At 42.6% G+C, this 14744-nt stretch overlaps 1 protein-coding gene and 1 pseudogene across 1 annotated transcript; both read right to left on the bottom strand.

The window, feature by feature from the left end:
* Positions 1–657: 657 nt before the first annotated feature.
* On the bottom strand, positions 658–1907 carry ACTL9 (actin like 9). Its single transcript, XM_060092304.1, is given in 2 exon segments — positions 658–1433; positions 1436–1907. Coding segments are annotated over 2 exon segments (1248 nt in total).
* A 3241-nt stretch (positions 1908–5148) lies between these two features.
* LOC132486941 (tyrosyl-DNA phosphodiesterase 2-like) lies at positions 5149–13840 on the bottom strand (annotated as a pseudogene).
* Positions 13841–14744: the final 904 nt, after the last annotated feature.

Raw genomic sequence — 14744 nt, 5'->3', positions numbered from 1 at the left:
TTGGGGAAACAAATCATGTGGGGAGGTCAGAGCTTTGGAGGAGGGTGGAACTTGGGGGATGGACTTTGAACACTGGGGGATCCTTTAGTGTGCTGTTGTAGGGGAGACCCTTGAGGGTCAGAATTTGGATCTTTGTGGTGGTGTGGGGATGCAGCACTTGTGGGGGGACGTTCAGAACATCAGAGTGTCAGAGAACTTTGGATAATCAGACCCGGGAAACCAAAGAGTGGGTGGATTTGGGGTGCTGAGAACGAGGGATAGCTTTGGAGTGGGCTTGGGAAGGAGATCCCAACCTGAGTGTGGTGGGAGATTGGGATTGTGGGAGATGGGTTTGACAGGGTTAGCACATGGTGGTGTGTGTGTGTGTGTAGAGGGGTTGATCGTGGGGGACGGAGGGTCAGGGAGTCAGAACTGGGGTGTCTCAGGGGATGGCTCCTGGGAGGTGAGTCAAGGCAGGGCAGAACCAGGGATGTCTTGGGAGGTAGCCCACCAGGGCGGGTGGGTCTGTGGGGTCAGAGCCAGGCGCATCTGGGTGGGTCCAGCAGTGGACTGGGCCCGGCCTTGGGGGAAGGCAGGACGGAGCCGGCTGGGTAGCAGAAACTTTACTGCCCATAACACGTCCCAACCCCGCACCGTCCACACCCACCCCTGGCCGTGTCAGCAACACTTGCGGTACACGATGTGGGGCCCCTGCTCTTCGTACTGCTCCCGCAGGACCCAGCAGAGCTTGAAGGCACGCAGTGAGGCGAGGATGGAGCCGCCAATCCACACGGAGAAATTCCTGGTGGGCTGGGCCGCCACTACCACGTGGGCCTCTGGGGGCAGACCGCGCAGCAGCTCAGCGCGGAAGCGACCCTCAAACCCGGTGAAGAGTGAAGAGCCCCCGCAGAGCAGCACGTTCTGGGCCACATCGGTCCGCACCTCCAGCGGCACCTTGTGAAGACTGTGTTTCGCCATGGTGGGGACGCCCACGGGCGACAGCCCTGGGATCTCGGGGGTGCTGAACAGCAGCTCAGGGCACCGGAACAGCTCTTTGCCCAGAGTGACCATCCGCCCGTCAGGCAGCTTCAAGGTCCGGCGGCATTCCCCCTCGGGCCGGGCCTGTGCCTTCAGGAAGTCGGAGGCCACATAGCAGTAGCGGCGCTTGATGTTCTCCACCGTGTCCAGGTCCTCCTGCCCCAGGGGCGAGACGGAGCCGAGCAGCATCTCCGCCAGGAAAGCGGTCAGGTGGGTGCCCGCCAGGTCCAGGCGCTCTGTGGCGTGAGGCAGGTTGTAGCCCTGGAAGACGGGCACCGTGTAGGTGACCCCGTGGCCCGTGTCCACCACCAGCCCGCTGACCCGCCCGTGCGCGTAGGCGGACAGCACTGACTGGGAAGCCACATACATGGCGGGGGAGCTCAGCGACTCGAAACCCACCTCCACCAGCTTCTCGCGTTGGTGGTGGGGCTGAAGGGCGGATCGGAGAACAGCAGCGGGTTGTCCCGGGGGTCCACGCGGAGGTCGTGTTCCAGCATGTGGCGCCAGATCAGCTCGGCTGCGTCCCAGTCCACCACGATGCCATTCCGCACGGGCTGCGTCAGCATCAGCTCAGGGCGAATGCGGGCTGCTTCGCCCATGAACGCCTCCAGCACCGGTGTCCTGCTGGTGGTCGGCTTCTTGGGCTGGCAGCCGACGACGGTGGCCATGGTGTAGGTGGGCCGGGCCTGCCCCGCGAAGCCCACCTTACAGGTGCCTGTGCCCATGTCGATGACCACCGCCCAGGTCTTTGGGGGCAACCTGTCGCCCACTATGCTGGGGGATTCCTGCGGCATGGTATTGTTTGCCAGGATTGAGCAAGGGTTCAGGCTAGGCTTGGGGGCCTCTGAGGAGGTCTGGGGCCCCGGGGGGTTGCCTCGATTTGGATCCATGGCTGTAAGTGGTCGCGTGGGTTGCTTGGCAAGGCAGACCACTTTCCTCTGGGGTGACGGGGGTGGGGAGAGAAAAGGCTGAGGCCAGGCGTGGGGCAAGCACAGGCGGAGAGACGGAGAGGGGGCGGGACTGCTGGTCTATGACATCATTTTGCCGCTCACAATGCAGGAGTGGGGTGGTGGGGTGTAAAGGTGGGCCCTTCCTTGCTCCAGAAAGCTCCCAGAGTATTTAATCTGGGTTCCCCTCCGCCCTCCTCCCACACCCAGTGCCAAATCTGGAGAAGGAGCAGGATAGAAGACTCCCAAAGAAGGACCTCTGACCCAGTTCCCTGATCCAGAACCCAGCAAGACCCAGGAATCCTTCTCTTGGTGCCTTGTCTTGAAGTTATTTATAGTGTGGTATCTGAGAGCTGGTCACAGGCCTCCTTAGAATATTAAAATATGAATCCTTCAAATATTAATTAGAAAGTAGTTGGCTTTAGAGTGGCTTTCTGGTTTCCCAGAGGAAACAGAAGCCAGCTCGGGGTGGGGGGCAAGGAGAGGCACAGACACCCCTCTACTAGATTCTTTGACACAGTGGTGTCCTGCTTCCCAGAACAGCCTTCTCATTCCATTCCTGCAGGGCAGGAATTTGCTCTTCAAATATCAGCAGGACACCACTGCCTCCTGTAAGTCTTCCTTGATTTCTCCTCCCTCTCTCTACTACCTGGTGGTGGTAGGAGGTGTCTGCCTTCACTCCAGGGACTTTATCTGCTTCCTCCTGGTGGAAGGGGGTGTCCATGGGATACAAAAGGGGGATTTCAGGGTAGATAAAAGGGGGATGCATTTGAGAGAAAGACACTGTTTCGACAAAGGACAGCAGGCTCCACAATGGATCAGGAGTTGCTTCAAAAACTGTTTTTGTGGTGATAGGTATGACCTGTTAGTTAAAACAAATAAACAAATAAAAATCTGTGTGTGTGTGTTTGTGTGGAGTGCTAGAAATTACTGAGACTAGTGCTGAATGAGTCACAGGGATATCAAAGTGAGAGAGGCTTTACTTCCTAGTTGTGTTGAGATTTATATCCTGACCAAAGAGTGATGTTGAGTTTTTATTAAATTAATTATTTTTTGTGTGATCTAATACATGTTTTTGGAAAAGTTCATTTACTCAGCTATTTATTGGGTGTCCAGGCAGTCCCCCTGCTTCCAGGTTTATTGAGATGTAATTGACATATAACACTGTGTAAGTTTAAGGTGTACAGTGTGATGATTTGATACACTTATATATTGCAAAATGAATACCGCTGTAGCATTAGTTAACACCTCCATTACCTCACATAATAACCATTTCTTTTTTTGTGGTGAGAACATTGAAGATCTACTCTCTTAGCAACTTTTAAGTATATAATATAGTATTGTTAACTGTAATCACCATGTTTTACATTAGATCTGCAGAAATTATTCATCTTCTAACTTGAAGTTTGTACCTTTTGACCAACATCTTCCCATTCCTCCCACTCTCCAACCCCTGGTTACCACCATTATACTCTCTGTTTCTATGGCTTCAGCTTTTCTAGATTCCACATTTAAGTGAGATCATACAGTATTTGTCTGTCTCTGACTTATTTCACTGAGCGTAATGCCCTCAAAGTCCATCTATGTTGTCACAAATGGCGTTATTTCCTTCTTTTTTCATGGCTGAATAATATTCATCTATCAATCTCTCTGTATATCTACGTACCACATCTTCTTTATCCATTCATCTGTTGATGAACACTTAGGTTTGTTTCCATACCTTGGCTATTGTGAATAATGCTGCAATGAATATGGGGGTGCAGATATCTCTTCTAAATCCTGTTTCTTTTTATTGAGGTATAGTTGATTTATAATACTATATTAGTTTCAGGTGTACAACACAGTGATTCAAAATTTTTATAGATTATACTCCATTTATAGTTATTATAAAATATTGGCTATATTCCCTGTGCTGCACAAAATATCCTTGTAGCTTACCTATTTTATACATAGCAGTTTGTACCTCTTAATCCTCTGCGCCTATCTTGTGCCTCTGCACTTTCCTTTCCCCACTGGTAACCACCAGTTTGTTCTCTATGTCTGTGAGTCTGTTTCTTTTTTGTTATATTCACTAGCTAGTTTTATTTTTAAGATTCCACATATAAGTGATATCATACAGTATGTGTCTTTGTCTGACTTATTTCACTAAGTATAATACCCTCCAGGTCCATCTACTTTGTTGTAAATGGCACAATTTCATTCTTTTTTATGGCTTAGTGAGATTCCATTATATATATATATATATATATATGCATGCCATGTCTTCTTTACCCATTCGTCTGTTGATGGAAGCTTAGGTTGCTTCCATACTTTGGCAATTGTAAATAATGCTGCTATGAACATTGGGGTGCATGTATCTTTTCAAATTATTGTTTTTGTTTTCTTTGGATATATACTCAGCAGTGGGATTACTGGATCGTATGGTAGTTAGTTCTATTTTTAATTTTTTGAGGAACCTCCATACTGTCTTCCATAGAGGCTACACAAATTTACATTCCCACCAACAGAACAAGGATTCTTTTTCCTCCGCATCCTCAATGCTTGTTACCTCTTTTTTTAAAATTAATTAATTAATTTGTGGCTGCGTTGGGTCTTCGTTGCTGCATGCGGGCTTTCTCTAGTTGCGGCTAGCGGGGGCTATTCTTTGTTGCGGTGTGTGGGCATCTCATTGCCGTGGCTTCTCTTGTTGCGGAACATGGACTCTAGGCTCATGGGCTTCAGTAGTTGTGGCACGTGGTCTCAGTAGTTGTGGCGCACGGGCTTAGTTGCTCCGTGGCATGTGGGATCTTCCTGGACCAGGGCTCAAACCCATGTCCCCTGCATTGGCAGGTGGATTCTTAACCACTGAGCCACCAGGGAAGTCCCTGTTTTCTCTTTTTGATGCTAGTCATTCTAACAGGTATGAGGTGATGTCTCGTGGCTTTGATTTGCATTTCTCTGATAATTAGTAATGTTGAGCACATTTTCATATACCTGTTTGCCACTTGTATATCTTTTTTGGGAAAATGTCTATTCAATTCCTCTGCTCCCATTTTTAAATTGGATTGTTTGTTTTTTGTTATTAAGTTGTATGAGTTCTTTATTTTGGATCCAGCCAGTTTTTGGACTGTTCACAACAACCAGAAATATACTAAAGGACAGCACCTTATTTATCATTTTCAAACTTGGTTTTCAGTTTCACGTTTTAAATCTAAAAAGGCAGAAAAACACAGCCTGAGGTGAAATCACCCCTAATTTCATCTCTTAAAACTTATATAAAGAAAAAAGTTAAGGATTCTGCCTCTGATCTTTCAATGCCTCTGCTCAGAGGTGCCCCAAGTAACATATTGGTGCACAGCCTTTGTTTTCAAGTGTTTTTAAACTAAAGGATAAAAATAGGCATTTTGGCTGGAAGAGTTTTCCCCCCTCATGTTTTTTATAAAAAGAGCCATAGTACTATGGAATCACTTTTTTTTCTTTATCCTTCAGAGGGTTTATTGAAATCACACTTTAAAAAATATTTTAAAGAAAAGTTTAACCCAGCAATCCCACTACTGGGCATATACCCTGAGAAAACCATAATTCAAAAAGAGTCATGTACCACAATGTTCATTGCAGCTCTATTCACAATAGCCAGGACATGGAAGCAGCCTAAGTGTCCATCGACAGATGAATTGATAAAAAAGATGTGGCACATGTATACAGTGGAATATTACTCATCCATATAAAGAAATGAAATTGAGTTATTTGTAGCATGGTGGATGGACCTAGAGTCTGTCATACAGAGTGAAGTAAGTCAGAAAGAGAAAAACAAATACCGTATGCTAACATATATATGGAATCTAAAAACAAAAAAAGGTTCCGAAGAACCTAGGGCCAGGACAGGAATAAAGACGCAGACGTAGAGAATGGACTTGAGGATACGGGGAGGGGGAAGGGTAAGCTGTGACAAAGCGAGAGAGTGGCATGGACATATATACACTACCAAATGTAAAATAGATAGCTAGTGGGAAGCAGCTGCATAGCACAGGGAGATCAGCTTTGCGCTTTGTGACCACCTAGAGAGGTGGGATAGGGAGGGTGGGAGGGAGACGCAAGAGGGAGGGGATATGGGGATATATGTAAACATATAGCTGATTCACTTTGTTATACAGCAGAAACTAACACACTATTGTAAAGCAATTATACTCCAATAAAGATGTTAAAAAATAGAAAAGTTTAATAGTGGTAAAATAAACATAACATAAAATTTACCACCTTAGGGACTTCCCTGGTGGCGCAGTGGTTAAGAATCTGCCTGCCAATGCAGGGAACAGGGTTTCAAGCCCTGGTCTGGAAAGATCCCACGTGCTGCGGAGCAACTAAGCCCGTGCACCACAACTACTGAGCCTGGGCTCTAGAGCCTGTGAGCCACAACTACTGAGCCCACGTGCCACAACTACTGAAGCCCGTGTGCCTAGAGCCCATGCTCTGCAACAAGAGAAGCCACCGCAATGAGAAGCCCACGCATCACAACGAAGGGTAGTCCCCACTCACTGCAACTAGAGAAAGCCCGTGCACAGCAATGAAGACCCAATGCAGCCAAAAAATAAAATAAATTTAAGAAAAATTCACCACTTTAGCCATTTTTTAGTGTACAATTCAGTAGTGTTAAGTACATTCACATCCTTATGCATCCGATCTCCTAAATTCTTTTCTGTCTTGCAAAAGTCAAACTCTAAACCCATTAAACAACCACTTCCCCTTCCCCCTCCCTCTAGCCCCTGGCACCCACCCTTCTACTTTTTGTCTGTATGAATGTGACTCTTCTGGGGACTTTATATGAGTGGAATCATACAGTATTTGTCATTTTGTGTCTGATTTATTTCACTTAGCATGTTTTCAAGGTTCATCCACGTTGTAGTGTGTGTCAGAATTTCCTTCCTTTTAAAGGCTGATTAATATTTCGTTATATGTATATACTTCGTTTTGTTTTTCCATTCATCCATCCATGGACACTTGGGTTGCTTCCACCTCTTGGATAACGTGCATAATGCTGCTATGAAAGTGGGTTATGAGTCTGTAATACCAAATAGCGGCTCCCTGTGCACCGATGCCGAATAAAAATACGGAGACAGAGATTTGGAAGATAAGAAATAAAGAGGCTTTTTATTTTCTTTGCCAGGCAAAGGGAAGACACAGTAGGCTAGCGCCTCAAGAACTGTGTCCCCTTGTCCTGGGGAATTACAGGGCATCTTTTTTTTTTTTTGCGGTACGCGGGCCTCTCACTGTTGTGGCCTCTCCCGTTGCGGAGCACAGGCTCCAGACGCGCAGGCTCAGCGGCCATGGCTCACGGGCCCAGCCGCTCCGCGGCATGTGGGATCTTCCCGGACCAAGGCACGAACCTGTGTCCCCTGCATCGGCAGGCGGACTCTCAACCACTGTGCCACCAGGGAAGCCCTACAGGGGATCTTATAGGTGGAACTCACAGTCCAGGGTAAGTGATAAGGATAAAAGTGGTGAAGGTCTTGCATTCTTCTTATTCTTGCAATATTTTAAAACAGTCACTGCTGGTGTCAGGGGGCCTGGTAATGGGGTTCAGCAGCCTGGTAGTTGGGTCCGTTCATCTCTGGGTTATCGGTCTGTGACCTCCTTTCTGAAATGCAAACAGCTACAAGGGGTGATTTGCACCAGAGATTATAGGGAGAGTAAAGAGTATACCAGGTGTAGGATGTAAATTACCTAAATTACACAGGATTATGGGTGACAGGTTAGCTTTGTGAAGGACAAATCTAACTATAGACACTACAGATTAGTAACAGTTAAAATAAAACTAGGAGCGATTAACTCTTTCAGGCCAGGTTATGTTTCCTCTTTAGCCTGTTCACTGTTCCCTTTATTTTCCTTGTTCTCAGGAGAGGGAAAACTTCATTTCTATTTTTTTGCTGCAATTTTCGAGACACCATCATACTGTTTTCCATAGTGGCTGTTACCAAACTAAACTTGGGTCCACTTACCCGCAACCACCACTCAACTAATGTTTTATCGAAGACTTCAATCACCTACCCTCTCTGATTTTCTAAAAAATAATTCTTCCAGGATAGAATTCTCCTAAACTAATGTTGCCTTGTTTGGCAGTAATGTCTCCTCCTGAATTCCGATTGCCTCAGATTGGGTCACTGGGAAGAGTCACTGAGATAGACAGTTGGGTGTAGAAAGTTTATTAGGAATAATCCCAAGGTGCACCTGTGTGGATGTGAGAAAGCTGGATTGGGCAGAAGGAGAGGATAAATTCAATATAGTTATAACTGAGTCTCAGCAGATCCTTCAGTGTGGTTCCAGACTGAGACCACATATCCAGGCCTTTGTATCCCCATATCTGCCTGTCATTGGTCTCTAGCTGTCCCCTGAGATAGGTGTAATCTGGAATGGGGCAGTTCCCCTGGCTGTGGATATTTCTTAAGAAGCACACAGCTGTCAGGTGTCAGAAGTCAATATTCCCAGCAGCTGGGGAATGGAAACAATGGCCCTAGGCAGGAATCTGGATTGCGGCTCACAGCATCCCCTGCACTACCCCTTTCCCTCTTCCTCCTCCTGTCACAGTTCATCATCTCACAACCCGAGGATTTCCCTGGGCTATATTTTAAACTTTCATGGGATATGTAACCCTAGCTTCTACATTTCCTTTTGATCAGATGAAGGAAAATGGTATTGGTGAAAATCCAAACTTTTCTCCTCAGAATTAAAAACCCACTCACCTGTGGGCTTCTGTAGAGCCCCAGAACTGTTCCAATATCAGCTGAAAATGCCAACGTGGTTCCTGTAACAATGGCCACAGATTGTCTCTGTCTCTGGCAGTTGTAGTTAGGGAGAGTCTCTTAGGTTGCTTCCATGTCCTGGCTATTGTAAATAGAGCTGCAATGAACATTTTGGTACATGACTCTTTTTGAATTATGGTTTTCTCTGGGTATATGCCCAGTAGTGGGATTGCTGGGTCATATGGTAGTTCTATTTTTAGTTTTTTAAGGAACCTCCATACTGTTCTCCATAGTGGCTGTATCAATTTACATTCCCACCAACAGTGCAAGAGTGTTCCCTTTTCTCCACACCCTCTCCAGCATTTATTGTTTCTAGATTTTTTGATGATGGCCATTCTGACTGGTGTGAGATGATATCTCATTGTAGTTTTGATTTGCATTTCTCTAATGATTAATGATGTTGAGCATTCTTTCATGTGTTTGTTGGCAGTCTGTATATCTTCTGTGGAGAAATGTCTATTTAGGTCTTCTGCCCATTTTTGGATTGGGTTGTTTGTTTTTTTGTTATTGAGCTGCATATAAATCTTGGAGATTAATCCTTTGTCAATTGCTTCATTTGCAAATATTTTCTCCCATTCTGAGGGTTGTCTTTTGGTCTTGTTTATGGTTTCCTTTGCTGTGCAAAAGCTTTCAAGTTTCATTAGGTCCCATTTGTTTATTTTTGTTTTTATTTCCATTTCTCTAGGAGGTGGGTCCAAAAGGATCTTGCTGTGATTTATGTCATAGAGTGCTCTGCCTATGTTTTCCTCTAAGAGTTTGATAGTGTCTGGCCTTACATTTAGGTCTTTAATCCATTTTGAGTTTATTTTTGTGTATGGTGTTAGGGAGTGTTCTAATTTCATATAGTTTTCTGAGTACAGGTCTTTTGCCTCTTTAGGTAGGTTAATTCCTAGGTATTTTATTCTTTTTGTTGCAATGGTAGATGGGATTATTTCCTTAATTTCTCTTTCTGATCTTTCATTGTTAGTTTATAGGAATGAAAGAGATTTCTGTGTATTAATCTTGTATCCTGAAACTTTACCAAATACATTGATTAGTTTTGGTAGTTTTCTGGTGGCATCTTTAGGATTTTTCTATGTATAGTATTACATCATCTGCCAACAGTGACAATTTGATTTCTTTTTTTCCAATTTGAATTCTTTTATTTCATTTTCTTCTCTGACATGGCTAGGACTTCCAAAACTATGTTGAATAATAGTGGCAAGAGTGGACATCCTTGTCTTATTTTTGATCTTTGAGGAAATGCTTTCAGTTTTTCACCATTGAGAATAATGTTGGCTGTGGATTTGTCATTTATGGCTTTTATTATGTTGAGGTAGGTTCCCTGTATGCCCTCTTTCTGGAGAGTTTTTGTTATCATAAATGGGTGTTGAATTTTGTCAAAAGCTCTTTTCTGCATCTACTGAGATGATCATATGGTTTTTATTCTTCAACTTGTTAATATGGTGTATCACATTGATTGATTTGCATATATTGAAGAATCTTTGCATCCCTGGGATAAATCCCACTTGTTCATGGTGTATGATCTTTTTAATGTGTTGTTGGATTCAATTAGATAGTATTTTGTTGAGGATTTTTGTGTCTGCATTCATCAGTGATATTGGTCTATAATTTTCTTTTTCAGTGATATCTTTGTCTGGTTTTGGTATCAGGGTGATGGTGGCCTTGTAGAATCAGTTTGGGAGTGTTCCTTCCTCTGCAAATTTTTGGAAGACTTCCAGAAGGATAGGTACTGACTCTTCTCTAAAAGTTTGATAGAATTCACCTGTGAAACCATCTGGCCCTGGATTATTGTTTGCTGGAAGATTTTTTTTTCTCTCTCTTTTTTTAAATTAGTTTCTGCTTTATAACAAAGTGAATCAGTCATACATATACATCTGTTCCCACATCCCTTCCCTCTTGCATCTCCCTCCCTTCCACTCTCCCTATCCCACCCCTCCAGGCGGTCACAGAGCACCGAGCTGATCTCCCTGTGCTATGCGGCTGCTTCCCACTATCTATCTACCTTACGTTTGGTAGTGTATATATGTCCATGCCTCTCTCTCTCTTTGTCACAGCTTACCTTTCCCCCTCCCCATATCCTCAAGTCCATTCTCAAGTAGGTCTGTGTCTTTATTCCTGTTTTACCCATAGGTTCTTCATGACATTTTTTTCTTAAATTCCATATATACGTGTTAGCATACGGTATTTGTCTTTCTCTTTCTGACTTACTTCACTCTGTATGACAGACTCTAGGTCTATCCACCTCATTACAAATATCTCAGTTTCGTTTCTTTTTATGGCTGAGTAATATTCCATTGTATATATGTGCCACATCTTCTTTATCCATTCATCCGATGATGGACACTTAGGTTGTTTCCGTCTCCGGGCTATTGTGAATAGAGCTGCAATGAACATTTTGGAGAGGGTGTGGAGAAAAGGAAACACTCTTGCACTGCTGGTGGGAATGTGAATTGGTACAGCCACTATGGAGAACAGTATGGAGGTTCCTTAAAAAACTAAAAATAGAACTACCATATGACCCAGCAATCCCACTACTAGGCATATACCCTGAGAAAACCATAATTCAAAAAGAGACATGTACTAAAATGTTCATTGCTGGAAGATTTTAAATCACAGTTTCAATTTCATTACTTGTGATTGGTCTGTTCATATTTTCTGTTTCTTCCTGATTCAGTCTTGGAAGGTCATACATTTCTAAGAATTTGTCCATTTCTTCTACGGTGTTCATTTTTGGGGCATATAGTTGCTGGTAGTATTCTCTTATGATCCTTTGTAGTTCTGTGGTGTCAGTTATAACTTATCCTTTTTCATCTCTAATTTAATTGACTTGAGCCCTCTCCCTTTTTATCTCGATGAGTTTGGCTAAAGGTTTATCAATTTTGTTTATCTTCTCAGAGAACCAGTTTTTAGTTTCATTGATCTTTGCTATTGTTTTCTTTGTTTCTATTTCATTTATTTCTGCTCCCATATTTATGCTTTCTTTCCTTCTACTAACTTTGGGTTTTGTTTGTTCTTTTTTCTGTAGTTGCTTTAGGTGTAAGGTTAGGTTGTTTGAGATTTTTCTTGTTTCTTGAGGTGGGATTGTATTGCTGTAAAATTCCCTCTTAGTACTGCTTTTGCTGCATCCCATAGGTTTTGGATCATCCTGTTTTTGTTGACATTTGTTTCTAGGTATTTTTTGATTTCCTCTTTGATTTCTTCAGTGATCTCTTGGTTATTTAGTAGTATATTGTTGAGCCTCCATGTATTTGTGTTTTTTACATTTTTTTCTGTTATTTATTTCTAATCACATAGCGTTGCAGTCGGAAAAGATGCTTCATACGATTTCAATTTTCTTAAATTAACTGAGGCTTGATTTGTGACCCAAGATGTGATCTATGCTGGAGAATATTCCATGTGCACTTGAGAAGAAAGTGTTTTCTGCTACTTTTGGATGGAATGTCCTGTAAATATCAATTAAGTCTATTTGGTCTAATGTGTCATGTAAGGCTTGTGTTTCCTTATTAATTTTCTGTCTGGATGATGTGTCCTTTGGTGTAAGTGGAGTGTTAAAGTCCCCCACTATTTTTGTGTTACTATCGATTTCTCCTTTTATGGCTGTTAGCTTTTGCATTATGTACTGAGGTGCTCCTATGTTGGGTGCATAACTATTTATATTTGTTATATCTTTTTCTTGGATTGATCCCTTCATCATTATGTAGTGTCCTTCCTTGTCCTTGTATTAGTCTTTATTGTAAAGTCTATTTTGTCTGATATGAAAATTGCTGCTCCAGCTTTCTTTTGATATCCATTTGCATGGAATATATTTTTCCATCCTCTCACTTTCAGTCTGTATGTGTCCCTAGGTCTGAAATGGGTCTCTTGTAGACAGCATATATATGGGTCTTGTTTTTGTATCCATTCAACCAGTCTGTGTCTTTTGGTTAGAGCATTTAAGCCATTTAAATTTAAGGTAATTATTGATATGTATGTTCCTATTACCATTTTCTTAATTGTTTTGGCTTTGTTTTTGTGGGTCTTTTTCTTCTTTTGTGTTTCCCACCTGAGAATTTCCTTTAGCATTTGTCATAAAGCTGGTTTGGTGGTGCTGAATTCTCTTTGCTATTATTTCTTGTCTGTAAAGCTTTTGATTTCTCCATCTAATCTGAAGAGCTCCTTGCTGGGTAATCTTGGTTGTAGGTTTTTTCCTTTCATCACTTTAAATATAGCGGCTATTCCAAGATTAGAGTTCATTTGTGTATCCCATGTATACTGGGAAGGCTTAGGTTTGCCCCCAAACTCCCAGACATCCAAAATGTTGTTGGGTAAACCACCGCATTTGGTAACTTCTTGATATCTTAAATTTGTATCTCCTGCTGATATAACTGTAGCTGACTTTGGAGCCTCTTGTATTTTCTTTTCAACTGATTTATTCATTCCTTACCATGCCCTCTGGTGCTCTCCAAATGAGAAGTCATAAGCAATTTTCAGTTCTTGACACACTCCCATGCACACACAAATAGTTTCTCATCATTTTTGTATTTGGAAAAGGAATAATCTCTTGGCTTAAATTTCAGTCTCTATTTCTTCAACATTTTAGCTGTGAAATATACTTCTTCATGACCTGTACTAATCTTATAACCACTTGCTTTCTTCTTTAGGTAGGTGTAACATGGGGGAAATAATTTCCTGTAGAAATATCCCATCTGGGTTGTGCAAAGCTCAATAGGAACACACCCCTTGAACCCTCTCTAGCAGATTGTTTACATCCAATCCATCAATATTCCAGGTAATGAAAGAGAACAGGCTGCCATCTTCTTGTGAGGCATTTTCAGATATGCTGGTTTTAGAGCTAATGGAATCACTTGTTTCTTCCTTGGCTAGGTCAACGCAGTACTCAGGCTCAGAGGGGGCTCTCCTCCACAGCTGGCTGGACGTAGGGGTTCAGTGCTCTTTCCATCTCCCAGTTGTTCTCAGCCAGGTAGCACTGATCCAGGGTGGTTCACAACTCAGGAGAGAGGCAAACTCCACATACAGTGGTCTCCCCTTCTTCACTTCAGTGTCTCCCTCTTTCCGCTCCACCTCCGGTCCACCCTCCAGGCTGCTTTTCCACTCCATGGGCTCCCCACTTGGCCCTCGCCCCCTGACCCAGGCCAGGGGGTAGGTGCCCCCCAAACTTTTATAGATACACGAATTTGTTTCTGGAGCACTTTTTTCCCCCCAAATAACAAACTTGAAAGAGGTTTGATACATTCCTTCAGATCTTTCCCCATGGTTCTTTTTTTTCCCCAGAAATGTTCTTCGTTTTCCTTTCAAACATTCTCTTACCTGTGAATTTGAGAATCAACATCACTACTTTCTAAAATTATGATATGGCTTTAACTTTATTACTTCGGTTTAAGTACTTTGGGTGGAAATGAGCTCTTTACAATATTATAACCATTAATAAATAGGGTACATAATCTACTTAATCAGGGATATTTTTTCCTTTCTTTGCTTAATCATGTTTTGTATCACTTTTTCCATTACATTTGTTTTAGAATGCATTGATTTGTTATTATATTTATTATTACCTTCCTTTTGAGGGCTCTGAGTTTATATTCCTACTCTTTTTTACATGTCTTCTTTTCTAATGTAAGCATTTAGTGCGATGAATTTCCCTCTCAGCACTGTTTTATTTGCATCCCACAAATTTTCTTATGCTGTATATTCATGTTCTTTACTTTTAACCTGGTTTTCAAATTTTTTTTAGATTTTCATTTGAATGTTACGTTTTTCAAACAATGTGTTGATTAATTTCTAATTTTTTGGAAATTTTCTTGTTATATTTACATTATTTATATAAGGTTGTTTCCATTATGGTCAGAGAATACTCGGTATGATTTCAATTTTTAAGCATTTGTGAAGTTTGTTTTATGACCCAGAATATGTTCTATTTTTGAGGATGTTCCATGAGTGCATAGTAATAATGTTTATTCTGCTGTTGTTGACTGGAGTGTCCAATAAATGTCAAATTAGTGTG

This window comes from Mesoplodon densirostris, chromosome 3 (assembly GCF_025265405.1).
Source record: "Mesoplodon densirostris isolate mMesDen1 chromosome 3, mMesDen1 primary haplotype, whole genome shotgun sequence".
NCBI lineage: Eukaryota > Metazoa > Chordata > Mammalia > Artiodactyla > Ziphiidae > Mesoplodon > Mesoplodon densirostris.
Note: the sequence above shows the minus strand (reverse complement) of the source record. Positions and strands in the feature narration are given on the sequence as shown.